At 39.0% G+C, this 13798-nt stretch overlaps 1 protein-coding gene across 5 annotated transcripts in view; it reads left to right on the top strand.

Annotated features, from left to right (window-relative positions):
• The window catches only part of SIM1 (SIM bHLH transcription factor 1), a 67251-nt gene extending 56617 nt beyond the window's left edge, over positions 1-10634 (top strand). For all 5 annotated transcript variants that reach the window (XM_075923927.2, XM_075923930.2, XM_075923931.2 and 2 more), the window contains one exon: positions 4056-10634. In XM_075923927.2, the coding sequence (XP_075780042.1) occupies positions 4056-4786 (731 nt within the window). In that variant the 3' untranslated portion in view covers positions 4787-10634. The remainder of the gene's footprint in view (positions 1-4055) is intronic.
• Positions 10635-13798: the final 3164 nt, after the last annotated feature.

Genomic DNA, 13798 nt, shown 5'->3' with positions numbered 1-13798 from the left:
TTCCAAAATATAACTATGTCTGCATAAAATGTATTGTTTTCCCCCAAAATGAACTCAGTTCTTTTCTCCATGTAAAGGGCATAGTGATTTCATAAAGCAGATTTTCTTCTTAGGATTCCTGATTTAGGCCTTAGAAGAAATTATGTGGCCACTTTGGCCAACCTTGAGGGCTTCAGCTGCTTCCAAATATTTTGTATACTTTACCTTTTTATGGACACATATGTTATAATATCTTATCCTCCACAAGACCAAGAAAGCTTGTGGTCTAGGTCACTTTGTCTAAAAAATCATCTTGGTTTTAGATGCATCCCTAGAGGCACTCCATTTATCAACAAGAACAACAGGTCACAATACAACATTCTGGTTGTGCCTACTACATTGCGCATTCTTGCGCAAGAAGATATGCAAATGAGGTGCAGCGATAAATATTGCCATGCCTCATTTGCATACCTAATTAGCTTTCATTTTTGCGCAAGGGGCTTTTGCACAAGAAGGAGCAGTGTAGACAAAAGCCCCTTGTGCAGAATGGCGGCTCATTTGGTATGCAAATGAGGCACGGCAATATTCATCGCCATGCTTCATTTGCATATCTTCTTGCACAAGAATGAGAAATGTAGACATAATCTCTATGTGTGACTTCTATCATAGAAAACACAAGTGTAAGAAAACATCTCTCATGTATTTCAAAATACTCTTGCCAGAAAGCATTCTGGAAAATTGACAAATTTTGGGATGAGGCGGGGAGCTGGAGTATTGGGACAAGACGAAAGAACACTAGTCTTTTAGGTAGGCAGTAAAGAAGAGAGTAAAATCCACATTTCAAATGTAATAGCCTTTTCTTGTACAACTAGAAGCACAACAGTTAAATTAGAGAGAGGAAGAACAGGCTGGAGGAGGCTGTAGTTTAGCAAGCAATATTCAGCCTCCTTAGTATCACATTTTTTCCAGTGTGCAGAACAATGGTCACTCTTCATATTGGACAAATATGTCTTGAACCTGTCCAGAAGAGATACTCATTAGAATTTTGTAAGAGGCCTAGATATGGATTTATTTTCTACTCTGACTTTCACCCTGTCCCATTTCTTTCCTGGATAGGTTGAGTTAGAATAGAAAATGAATCTGTATCTAGGTCTCTTATAAAATTCTATCTCACTATACATAAGTAACTATAACACCAATCTCCTCTTAAAAGGAGTGCAAAGGCCTACACCAGCCTGTTAAAAAAGATTTAAAAAGAGATTAGACAGCAGCAGATCAGTGCTTGAGTTTAAACATTTGAACACACTTAAAAATGTCTTATACTGAGCATTATCAGTGAAAGTGGGAAAAGTGCTTCATTATGCCAATGCTGCCAGCCTGGAAGTATGGTTCATTTTTGGGGGGATCACAGATAATCCAGGGAATGTGTCTCTGGCAGAAAATTTGTTGTGGACTCAAGCCACTGATTTTCTCCATGGACAATGGGTGTATTTTGGTCATGACAGATAATATATCCACCAAGTCTCTTTTAAACAAGCAAGAACCAGAACAAACAAAGCTATTGTTGTCTTCTTTCATGACATAGAGCCCCTTAACCTCTGAGGAAGAACACTTACACAATAATCCCTTTGGGACAGTTACCGACACTTTCACTTGTTTTGAATAGTACCTTTCTCCATAAGCATCCATGTGAAGCCAATGGGCCCATTTGGGAGGGCTGCCCAGTGTGAGCAAAGCAATCAGAATCTGGTCAATAATTTTGATAAATTTCAGTTCCTATCTCTAAAACGGGGATATTAGTTTTAAGAACTCTGAGAAAGGACTCTCTTCTGTTTATTCTTTGTATAGTGATCAGCACAATGGAGTCCTAATCCTGCCTGGGGCCTCTGGATGTGACTGCAATGCAGATAAATAATAATTCTGGGTTTCATAAGTGCATCTTAAGGCTAAGTTAATATTTGTGAGGTGCTTGGACAATACGGAGATGAGCACGCAGCTAGCCAACGCTTCCTTCAGCAGAGTGTAGCACTCCTGATATACACAGAGAATGGAATGTCCATAGTATTTGCCCCCAGTTTCTAACTTTATCAACGACACTAGCAGCACACTGGTGATAACATCTCACTCTCACAGATATATGAACTAAGAATGTTAAATATCAAGTAATTTACTAGTCGAGTAGTTGATGGATTCCCCAGCTGACCCCGAGCTCCACACAGCTGCTGCTTTGAAATACCGTGGCGGCATTTCAAAGGGGCAGTGCCATACAGCAGGTTCAGCTGAGCGGTGCTTCCCCTTTGAAATGCCGCTTCGGCATTTCAAAGCAGCGCCCCTTTGAAACACTGAGGCGGTGTTTCAGCAGTGCACAGAGCCCAAGCTCAGCTGTGTAGCACTGCCGCTTTGAAGTATCCCCTCTTTCATCCCTTTGTTGCCTCTATCTGATAGAGGCAGCAAAGGGGGGGGGGGGGAAATGACTAGTTGACTCAACTATCTGATAATCGGATAATCAACTAGTGCTTATCGGATAATCGACTAGTCCTTTACATTCTTAATATGGACGATAGTGCAAAAGAGAATATAAAAATGTATCTCTGCTTACCTGAAAATGTTCTTTCTTTGAGTAATAAGGTCCATGAATCCTGCCTTCACAACCAGACAGTATAATTTATATAAGTTGAGGTAAAACACAGCATTCAGTATTTTGCAGATGTCATCTTGTGCTCTGCAATGAGCCTGCATATTTGCAGGTTTTTTTTAACAGTTACATTCTTATAATGTCTCTGTATCCTTCTTGGTCGTGGAAATTGTGTCAGTTGTTAGGTACCTCAGTGATAGAGTCACTATCCTCTTACTAAAACAAAATACAGGTCTATGTAGCACTTTAAAGACTAACAAGATGGTTTATTAGATGGATTTGATTCCATCCCCTGCACAGCATGTCAACTAAAACACTCCCTGCAATAGATTTGTGGGTCTTATTATGTGAAGAAAGGGAAACTTCAGGTAGGCAGGTTTAAATTTTCCTATTCTAAAAGTTTTAGACAGCAAGTGTTCTTGCATTATAAAACTAAATACGGCACTAACTTGCATCTATGAATAGAAAGGCAACTGTTTTGTTATTTCTTTTTTATTGGCATTGCCAGACAACACATATAATGTACTTTGTAAGACCACACAAAAATCCTGTGTCTTAAAGCACAGAAGGGGTTAAAGAGCACCATCTAATAAATAATAATAATAATAATTAAAATGAATAAATATAGCCTTTTGCGGGTCTGATTTTCTGATGCGCATCAATTCACTCTGATTTTTCTGGGTACAGAGTGGTGCTTAGACAGTTAACTGCTGCCAACTGTACTTTGTAATTCACTGTTGGTGCTAATTACATGCCCAAATTCCTGAAAACTGGTCCATCATCGAAGATCAGGCCTATGTGTTCAAAATATGATCAAACATAATTTCTCCCCAAACTCCCTTGTGAAGAAGAAGCATTACCTGCATATTACAGGTGATAGTGCTAAATGTTCATTGATTACGTAAAGGCTAGTGGTGATAGACCCAGGACTAGAAACTTAGAAAGACTGAATTGCAGTTTTATGCCCAATTGACATTTTATATCCTTTGCAGAAGTATTTCATTAAGAGCTCAAGCAGAAACATTTGGATTAATTAGCTCAATTAGCCTACCTTGACAGTAACACTTACATGCTAGGAAGAATGTTCTTGAGGTTAAAGCATCTGACTGAGACTCAGACCTGTTTTGAATTCTTAGCTTTTCTTTGGTCTTCTTTTATGACACCAGTTCAGCCACTTTCTGTTCCTCATCTGTTGAATGGGGATAGGAGTACTTATTTTGATTCTCTTGTATACTTCTTGCATAAGGGTCTGACTGTCTTTTATGTGCAATGGGGCATTCATCTCAATTTGTGTCACCAGATGATGCTGTAATGCAAACGATAAACAGAATAAAGCAACACTGTCAATTAAAAAGAGGATTTTAGGTTGTTTATCTTCTTTCTGAGATTGTTGTACAAACCAGGCCTGATGGCTTGTTCCTTTTTTTTGTCTATTCTGCAGGGAGAGGACACTGGGATGAGGAGAGTGTTGTTAGCTCCCCAGATCCTGGCTCTGCTAGTGAATCAGGAGACCGATACCGTACTGAGCAGTATCAAAGTAGTCCACATGAGCCCAGCAAAATTGAAACTCTAATAAGAGCTACCCAGCAAATGATTAAAGAAGAAGAAAACAGGCTTCAGCTACAGAAAACAACCCCGGATCAGCTAGTCTCCATTAATGGAGCAGGGAAAAAGCACTCTATTTGTTTTGCAAATTACCAGCAACAGCAGTTGACGGGGGATGTCTGTCGGGTTCCTACAGTTGCCAACACCTCTCCTTGTGAACACGTTCAGCAACGAGATGGAAAGATTATGAGCCCGCACGAAAACGACTATGACAACAGTCCCACAACACTGTCTAGGATAAGTAGCCCAAATTCTGACCGCATTTCTAAATCTAGTTTGATATTAGCTAAAAACTACCTGCATTCAGACATGTCCCCTCATCAAACCACAGGGGACCATCCAGGTGCTTCTCCAAACTATTACACTTCTCACAGGCAGTACTTTGACAAGCATGCGTACACGTTAACTGGATATGCTCTGGAGCATCTATATGACAGTGAAACCATTAGAAACTATTCCTTGGGCTGTAATGGATCACACTTTGATGTGACTTCTCACTTAAGGATGCAGCAAGATCCAGCACAAGGACACAAGGGGACATCCGTTATAATAACCAATGGAAGCTGATGGGTTTTTTTTAAAGTATTTTGTGCTCTAAAAATGTTTAAAATATAATTGGAAGATATATACATTTTAATGCCCTTGTTACCAGCATTTGATATACCACGCTGCACTAGAGAGAATAACTGAAGGTACTGGGGAATGAGTGATTTGACACATTACTGTAAAAACAAATGCACTGGCATTCAGGATTATAGTGAATGGCACTAAAGTCAAAGTTGTTGCCACATTATCTAGAGAAGAAGATGGGGGAGGCCTAGGTTGGGAGCACAGTGTGGCAGGCCAGATGAGCAATTTGTGCATATTGTGTTGGAGTCAGTTGATGAAAATACTGCCAAGGGTAGATGGTCTGAATTCATGCACCCCACAGGTCTTAGTCACCAAACAGCTATGCATTCTTTACACGCAAAAATGTGGCTCACATGTCTTTTCAAAATGCACACAAACATGGATACATTTATTGATTTGTTTATTTCTCGCTATGTTATGTTGCTCAGTGGTGTAAAGCATCTACGACTAGCTAAAGGGGAGGAAAAAAGAGAGAAATATTCAGAATTGTTACTTCCTTGAATAGCCACACACATAGTTACACACTTGCTTGGCTTGCAAGACATAAATTGAATGACATAGTATGATGGGTTATTGGAGTGCTTGCTCATGCAATATTTAAAAGAAGGAATCAGAAAGGGGAGATTTCTCAGCCCAGTTTAGAGCAATGCAGAGGATATGATTGTAACAGGAAGATACTTTGAATTGTAATCACATTCTGGATGAGTGCATGAGATGTTTGAAAGTGATCCAAGATGGATTAGTTTAATTCCATAATGGTGTATACCATGTAAATATAAATATGCTATGAGGAAAAACAATGTTCCATGTGGCTGAGGTAATCAGGAATGAAATGGAGGCATAGGAGGAACTTTATAAAACTACTGGAAATGTGACTATAAGGACTATAAAACATAGCTGTGTTAACGTATGAATACAAGAGACAAAGACAGACAAAGTGAAGACTGCAGGATGGCTGTGATAAATTCTCAGAACATTTTGGGCATGTTAAGAAAGTGAAGGTGATTGTAAGGACTCAGAGTTGGAAGAGGTAATTTGTGGACTGAAGTGATGGGTGTGATTTCGAAAAAACCATAGATTCTCATTAGCAGAAGAGATATCAGAAACAGTCACATGATAGCCAGGGGAAGGAAGAGAGAAAAGATACTACAAGAAAAATCAGGGTCTTGAGAAAATGTGGGGAATAAGGAACCCCAGCGTCTGATGACTGACTACGGCATTAGACCCTGCAGGAAACTGCCCTACATTAAGAGATGTGTCAAAGGAGATAAGTAGATACGTTTAAAAAAGTTATGAGCAGGGAGACAAGCTAATATAATATCTGCACTTAAAAAGGCAGTTAGGGAAGATCATGGTAACAGTCACTGACACAATCCTTCTCTCCAGTGATTTCAGTGGGAGCTGAACCAGACCCTCCTGTTTATACCAAACTGGAATATGGGGAAGGGGGATTGAGGATTATAAAAATGAGATGAGCACTGATGAATGGCTGGATTTGTAACATTAAGGAGCTAGATATATGGGCATTTCCTGTCAATGGTCATAAAACACAATCCACCAGGTAGAAGGTTGCTCCAGGGGTTTGGATAAATTACAAAAGTATCAACCTTCAAAGCAAGGATAATTGGTAGCAAAATAATAATAAGAAGAATAACGCTGAGTCACCAAGTAGAAATTTTCTTGAAGACCAAGAAAATTATACAGCCAAACTTTGAATATTGCTATATACAGTTCTGATCACTTTGAGGCAGATTGTGATACTTTTATACCACAAGCAATTCATTTGACTTCAGAGTGATCATTCATACTGAAATATACTAGTCTACAGGAGAAAAGATGTTACAATCTGGCCTTTATAATCTAAAGCTCATAATAGAAAAGGTGAACAGAGCACAAAGCCGAAAGATAAAGAGAATGAAAGATCTAGTAAGTATTTACATAAACTGGGTCTGTCGCCTTTGAAAAAGGAATGATTCAGAGGGAACATCACTGTGGTGCACAGAGTTCTGCATGGAAGAGAGGTTAGATAACAATATAAAATTATTTGAATTAGTGGTAGATTAGAGCTAAGGGGCATTAAGTGTTAGTTAAGGACAAATGACAACAAAACAAAATTGGAGAGAATTCTATTACCTATACATGAAACCTAGTGAGTTGAATGAATGATAAAAGTCATAAACAGGAGCAGCTAGTATAAACAATTTTTTAAAAACATGAAAAATGAGGCCAGTATTTAATGCTGTTGGGAAAAAACTAACAATTGCTAATTCGAAGGGGAGGATGGACCAAAATAGATTTTTCAACCCCACTATTTTGTATATTCCTAAAAAATTAGAAACAAGAGGGTATTTTTGATAAGTCCAGTTCTGAATACATCTTTATTTAGTTTACACCTATATTATTAACAGCTTTTTATTTGGAGCCTCATTGTACAGTATTAAAATATGATTTGGTGAGTAAAATAGAATAGAATTACCTGATCGCATATGTCACTTGGCATGCTGCCAGTACATTACATAAGTGACTATAAGAAAATATTAATATTATACTATATTACAGTATGAAAGGCACCTTCATAAATTACTATAACAGTTTGCTTATATTCTTAATCTAAGAGAAAAGCAAGCAATCCATGCAATAAAGATTCACTGTTACTATTTACTGTGATCCCATATAGAATAAAAGTTTCCAAGCAACTATTGCTAAATTAAATTTCACTTGTTCTGAGACTTTTCATAGTTTTATTACACTACAATGGCAAACACAGGAGAGTGCAATGTAATAAACATAGTACTGAAAATATCAGTACCATAATTTGATGCCCTCCATCTGCAGCCATGTCATGTGAAAAGCAAGACTGACACTTGTTCATTCCTCATACAAGATGGAGGCAATTATTGCTCCTTCTTAGAGCACCATTGTCATTGACTGGAGGCACTTGTCTCTTATGGGCTATCTGATTGGCCATACTGCTCCCTTAAAGGGTCAACTTTGAGGGAAAAAAATTCACTTAACTTTAAAGCTAGTAAGGAGCATTTAATGGGATTTTGAAAAATTATTACCAATGATTTGTAAGTATAATTTTCTGTAAGTTTGGGAACCTGCAGCATGCTATATCCTGCTTCAGTTTGCAACTCTTAACTACAGCATTCATTACTGTGAGTGGTATAACATGTACTTTCCTGTAGGGCAAAAAGCTTACACTTGTTCACAACATTAATGATTATTGTATGACATATTTTAATGAACTTCATATTTAGTTCAATTCCCCACTTAACCTCAGTGATTAAATATAAAAATCCTCAACCTCCTTCAAGGAATGTACATTTAAAAAACTGAGATGAGCAATTCCAGAAAATGTGAAAATGCAAGATACAGTATTTGCCTTTATATTTTTCAAATGTATCACTTTAAGGCATTGCTATCATTTATACATTTCAGTCCCACAAGTGCTAATTGCACTGTAGCGAGCTAGCATTTTTATATCCTACTAGCATTATGTCAACAAACATAGTAACAAGTGAATATGCTAATAAAAACTGCAAGCTACTTATGACAATTATCAAAAACTTGTTAAAACCAGTGGGAGTCTTTTCATTGAGTTCAGTGGGCTCTGGATCAAACCTTCTATGTCATTATTTGATGTTAGAATAGTGAAACTGTCTCTCAGTTGCACTCAGTGGGCACACTGTACATGTTTAAGGCCAGAGTCTTATACACATTCTTAAATTACAGTAAAAAACCTTACTCCTCAAGTAGCCCTACTGATTTCAATGGGTATATTTGTAAGGTGGTTATCTAGCAGAATTTGGCTCTTAGTGACTTGGCACTAGGTTTCTGTGCACCTGGAAGATATGAAAACTGTAAAGAGAAATACCCCCAAATGGCACGTGTTAATAATGAAGATTGTTTTTTCTATACATGCTTTGAATAGGGATAGAAAAATGTGGGCTGGTCTAAACTTTGGTGGGCGCCAAAGTCCAAGAACATTTTACTGTGCTTTCATCTTCTGGGGAGTAGCCAACTTTGCATGGTTTTGGATGATATTCTTACAAGTATTACCACTCAGTGTAGTCCAGTAAAGTCCTATTTGTCCAACACAATTTAACTGGCAAAACCCTCCTCTTATCAGAATCTATTATCTCTCTCCTGGCCTGAAGCACAAATTCAATAATTTTCCTGATGACCAGAAGCACCATTTATCTGAAAAGTATCGATGGTACCTAAACTATGCAGATAAATGGGCTTGCAAAGTTTCTGCCAAATGTATGGATGCCCTGGAAAAGCTGACCAACTTTTAGTTGCAGCATCAACTTTCAGTTGCAGTACCAAAGTTCAGCGGACTCATAGCTATCAGAATGGTTCTGCAGATCTCCCCCATGAAAGTTCATTTTGGCTTCAATTGAGGTTACTGCACACAAAATAATTCCACGAACAGACCCAGTTATGGGTGTTTTGAAGTTAGTTATGACTAATGTATTTCAATTCTGGTCTTTCCATGGAATTCCCTTAAATTTACATATGGCAGTATATGGCTGTGTCCTGCTCCCATTGAAGGAAATGGAGATTTTGCTATTGGCTTGAAGAAGAGCAGGGGTGAGGAATTTATTTCCACACAGAAATACACACTGGTTAGCTCCAAAGTCATCCAAACTGTGATATTCACATAACTAGAACATCTATTTTAAATATTTTGTATTAATTATGGTTATTAAATAATCTGTCAGGAGTTAAAATACCCAGCAGTGCTGCACTATCACTCTGATATCATATATGTAATTGAATTTGTTATTATTAAGACCCTCAGAGCATGTAGGCCTATTTTTATAGGTTGATGTTCTAAAGGTTGTTATTTTTTTTGGACAAAGAAAATGAAGTAGAATTTTCTGCAGAATGATGAGTGACAGTGCCTCTACCTTTCACAGAAAAGCGTATCTGGAGTGTCTGACAATGAAAAACAATGTGAGGAAATTTCACCGTAGTGTGAAATGCACATGAGAGTTGTGTGGATAAATCTCAGCTCTAACTGGTAAGAATGCACCCCTTTCTGAAAGAAGTTTAATTTATGGCTCCTGCCTTGGGATTACACATGAAAGGAAAGATCAAACATATAGGCATTAGAGAAAGAAACAAAGATTTTTTGAATGGTTGTATCCACTACTTAACCTTGTCATTCAAATGGTCAGCATAAGATTCTAGGGTTTAAAATATAATTTTAAACATTTGTATTTCTTGAAATGTTGACTGCATGTAATTTCGCTCTTAGACACTAAAAAAAGTGGGAAGTTTAGAATCTCATTAACACATAAAACCCTACAGCAGTTCCTTTTCTAAAGAAACAAAGTCAGCAGGGAAAAGTTATTTTAAAGTGATGGGTTTTTTCCAATAGTAAATATTTCAGCACATAAAACTAGAAAAAGGCACTTCAGAAATGACACAAGTTCATATTTGAGTTTGACCAGCAAATCCAAACAAACCCAAAGCCCCTCAACCCAATGGATTATATTTATGAAAAAAGACATAGATTGCTAACATGTCAAATGCCATGCCTTGCAATGTATAGGTTCTAGTGACATTGTAGCATAACATCTGTAATTTGAAGTTTTCCTTTGGAATGTAATGTAGGAAACACAATTTAGCTATGTTAACAATATCTTGCAAAGTGTTCCCATTTATAATTATTTATATTGTAAATAGCTTTCTGAAGTAAATTTGAAGGTAATGTGCATAAGATGTATTTATTATGTGAAGATTTTTTTGTTTAAAATATAGTTACCAATATTCAGTTTTTGTCTGGTTTCATGAGTGTTTAAGCTAAGGACAGTCCTTTATACAGAAACATTTTTGAAGGCTTTTTAATCAGCTGATGAATACCCTGGAATTTAAAGGATATACAGGAGAAGTCCATTGCATCCCAATTAAGTGGCTTCATATTTTGAACAAAGTATATTGAAATGGTAAGTTGCACCACTGGCACATGCCTTTGAAATTCATCTATCTAAATAAATGAGCATAGTTACATTTTATTCTTCATTTATAGTCTGCAGTTTATAGCCCACTTAAAATCCCAAAACCAAGGACTACTGGAGGTTAGGATGCGGTGAGGCTGAGACATCTCAAGTAACACTCCAGTTATCAGTCATATTATACATATTATATGGCGGCTGTACTGAAGTGCCATCCACTGCCACTGCCCAATTCCTAGTATGATTTGGTCTTCCCCGGTCCATGGAATCTTTTGGTGTCTGCAGTCCATCTCTCTCACCTTACCTGAAGTCCCTACAATGCAATGACTGCAGACTGCAAAGGGAATGCACTAACTCAGGCCTTTGTGAGGGTGATTAAGATTAGCTGCACAGAATGTGCGGACACATGCTTCCTGCAGCTACAACCCTCCCCACGTTGCTTTCATCCTAAAGTCTGTACCTTGGCTATGTAGGTACAGTCTTTAGGATGGAGCACCCACAGGATTGGAACACTCACAGAAAAAAATTAATGGGTGTGTGGAGCACCCACTGGCACAGTGGTTGCTCCTCTACCTCCTCCCCTATGCCTTTTTTATGCCAGCAGATCCATGTTTATCTGCTTATCCTCCTCCCTCCCATCACTTTCAAAGTGCAGTGAAAAGCTGATTAGTGGCAATCAAGCTCCGGAAAGAAGAGAAGGTGTGGTAGGGGTGGAGCAGAAGCAAGAAGTGGTGGAGGCCAAGAACTTGGGAGAAGAGGTGTTTTGGGGATGGGGCCTGGAGCGGAGTGGGAGGGTCAAGCATCCTGTGGCAAAATGAGAAGCCAGCATCTAAGTACACAGTTCATCATGTGGTAGTCTACCACCTACTACTTGGACCAGTTGATATTTATCACAATTCATCCCTCTGAAATTTAAAAAAGTATCTGGTCCTATATAAAAAAAGAGGAAACAATGTTAAGTGCAAGCTTTCCATAAACAGCATTTAGGTCTCGTTGTAGCTGTGACAAATCTTTTTTTAAAAAAACAGTAAATATTGGCTTTTCAGAAGCGCTCACCACTCGCCAACTCTGGTCCCATTGAAGTCAATGGTAAAACTCTCAGAGTGTGTTTCCATGCAACACTAAGTCTAGGTTATGACTCAAGTGTAAGCCCAAGTTCCACTTCCCTCCATATGGAAATCAGCCTCACTTGGACATGGAACTCCTCTGGACTTGGGCCTATGGATCCTGTTAGTGGAGTGGGTCAGAGTCTGAGTCTTACAGTGAGATAGGTCAAAGTCCAGGCATGTTTGCAGTATGGATGCAGCTGAAGTCTGGGTTGCCGGTCTGGAGAGTCCACCAATGCTATCCTAAAGCCCACTGGATTCCCAGCTCTTCCATTCCCAAACTTCCTACACACATTCCACAAACCAGAAGCAACCTCCTGGTTCAAATGTAGCAGCTTGGCATTTAACCATTTATTTCCATATGGACTGCTCAACTTAAAACAGTTAACTCTCAAGGGTATTAGCAATGGCAAGCGTGTTGCTAGCTGACCGCACAGGAACACAGCCAGAGCCTGGTTATCTCTGGTGTGAGAAAAGACTATCCCTCAGTATCAACAAGAGAAAAAGAAATGGACATGTCTACAAAGCTATATCTGAGCAGACAGAGCTGTGTAATGGCAGAGAGCAAATACAGAAGTTGAAGACTATTGTCAAATGCCACCTCTGGGACCTTCACATCTTCTTGCCTCATTTGCACAAAATTTGATTAGCTCCTGGGAACATTGAACTCACGGTGTTTTATGACAATCTGCTGAGCAAGGATGGCAGCCTTATAATCTCCAGTCAGAGGCACTGTCAGAGCCAACCATTGGATGAAGGGCAAGAAGTGACTTTTGTTTTCCATCTGGTAATCAAAGAGGCTATGCTGATGGAGCTGGCTCTGGGGAGCAGCCTGCTGGGGACCTGGCATCAAAGCAAACACTGGAACTAGAGTCAGAGCTGAAGTTGGGTAAGTTGTTGCTGCCCTGCTAGTTGTTGCTAAATGTGGCTAGGAGGGATTTCCAGCTTAGAACATAAGAACATAAAAACGGCCGTACTGGGTCAGGCCAAAGGTCCGTCTAGCCCAGTAGCCTGTCTGCCGACAGTGGCCAGTGCCAAGTGCCCCAGAGGAGGTGGACAGAAGACAATGATCAGCGATTTGTCTTGTGCCATCCATCTCCAGCCTCTGACAAACAGAGACTGGGGACACCATTCCTACCCCTTGGCTAATAGCCTTTTATGGACCTAACCTCCATGAAATTATCTAGCTTCTCTTTAAACTCTGTTATAGTTCTAGCCTTCACATCCTCCTCTGGCAAGGAGTTCCACAGGTTGATTATGCACTGTGTGAAGAAGAACTTTATTTTATAAGTTTTAAACCTGCTACCCATTAATTTCATTTGGTGTCCTCTAGTTCTTCTGTTATGGGAACTAATAAATAACTTTTCTTTATTCACCCTCTCCTCACCACTCATGATTTTATAGACCTCTATCATATCCCCCCTCAGTCTCCTCTTTTCTAAACTGAAAAGTCCTAATCCCTTTAGCCTCTCTTCATATGGGACCCGTTCCAAACCCCTAATAATTTTAGTTGCCCTTTTCTGAACCCTTTCCAATGCCAAAATATCTCGGTTGAGGTGAGGAGACCACATCTGTACACAGTATTCAAGATGTGGGCATACCATATGCTTTAGGGTCTTATTGACTTCTGAATACAAGCTGGCTGTGTCTAGACTGGCAAGTTTTTCCGCAAAATCATCTGCTTTTGCGGAAAAACGTGCCAGCTGTCTACACTGGCTGCTTGAATTTCCGCAAAAGCACTGACGATCTCATGTAAGATTGTCAGTGCTTTTGCGGAAATACTATGCTGCTCCCGTTCGTGCAAAAGTCTTTTTCCGAAAAACTTTTGCACAAAAGGGCCAGTGTAGACAGCAGAGATTTGTTTTCCGCCAAAAAGC

Source organism: Pelodiscus sinensis, chromosome 3, assembly GCF_052426305.1.
Source record: "Pelodiscus sinensis isolate ZL-2025 chromosome 3, ASM5242630v1, whole genome shotgun sequence".
NCBI classification, from domain to species: domain Eukaryota; kingdom Metazoa; phylum Chordata; order Testudines; family Trionychidae; genus Pelodiscus; species Pelodiscus sinensis.
The sequence above is the reverse complement of the archived record's forward strand: the minus strand, read 5'-3'. Positions and strand labels throughout refer to the sequence as shown.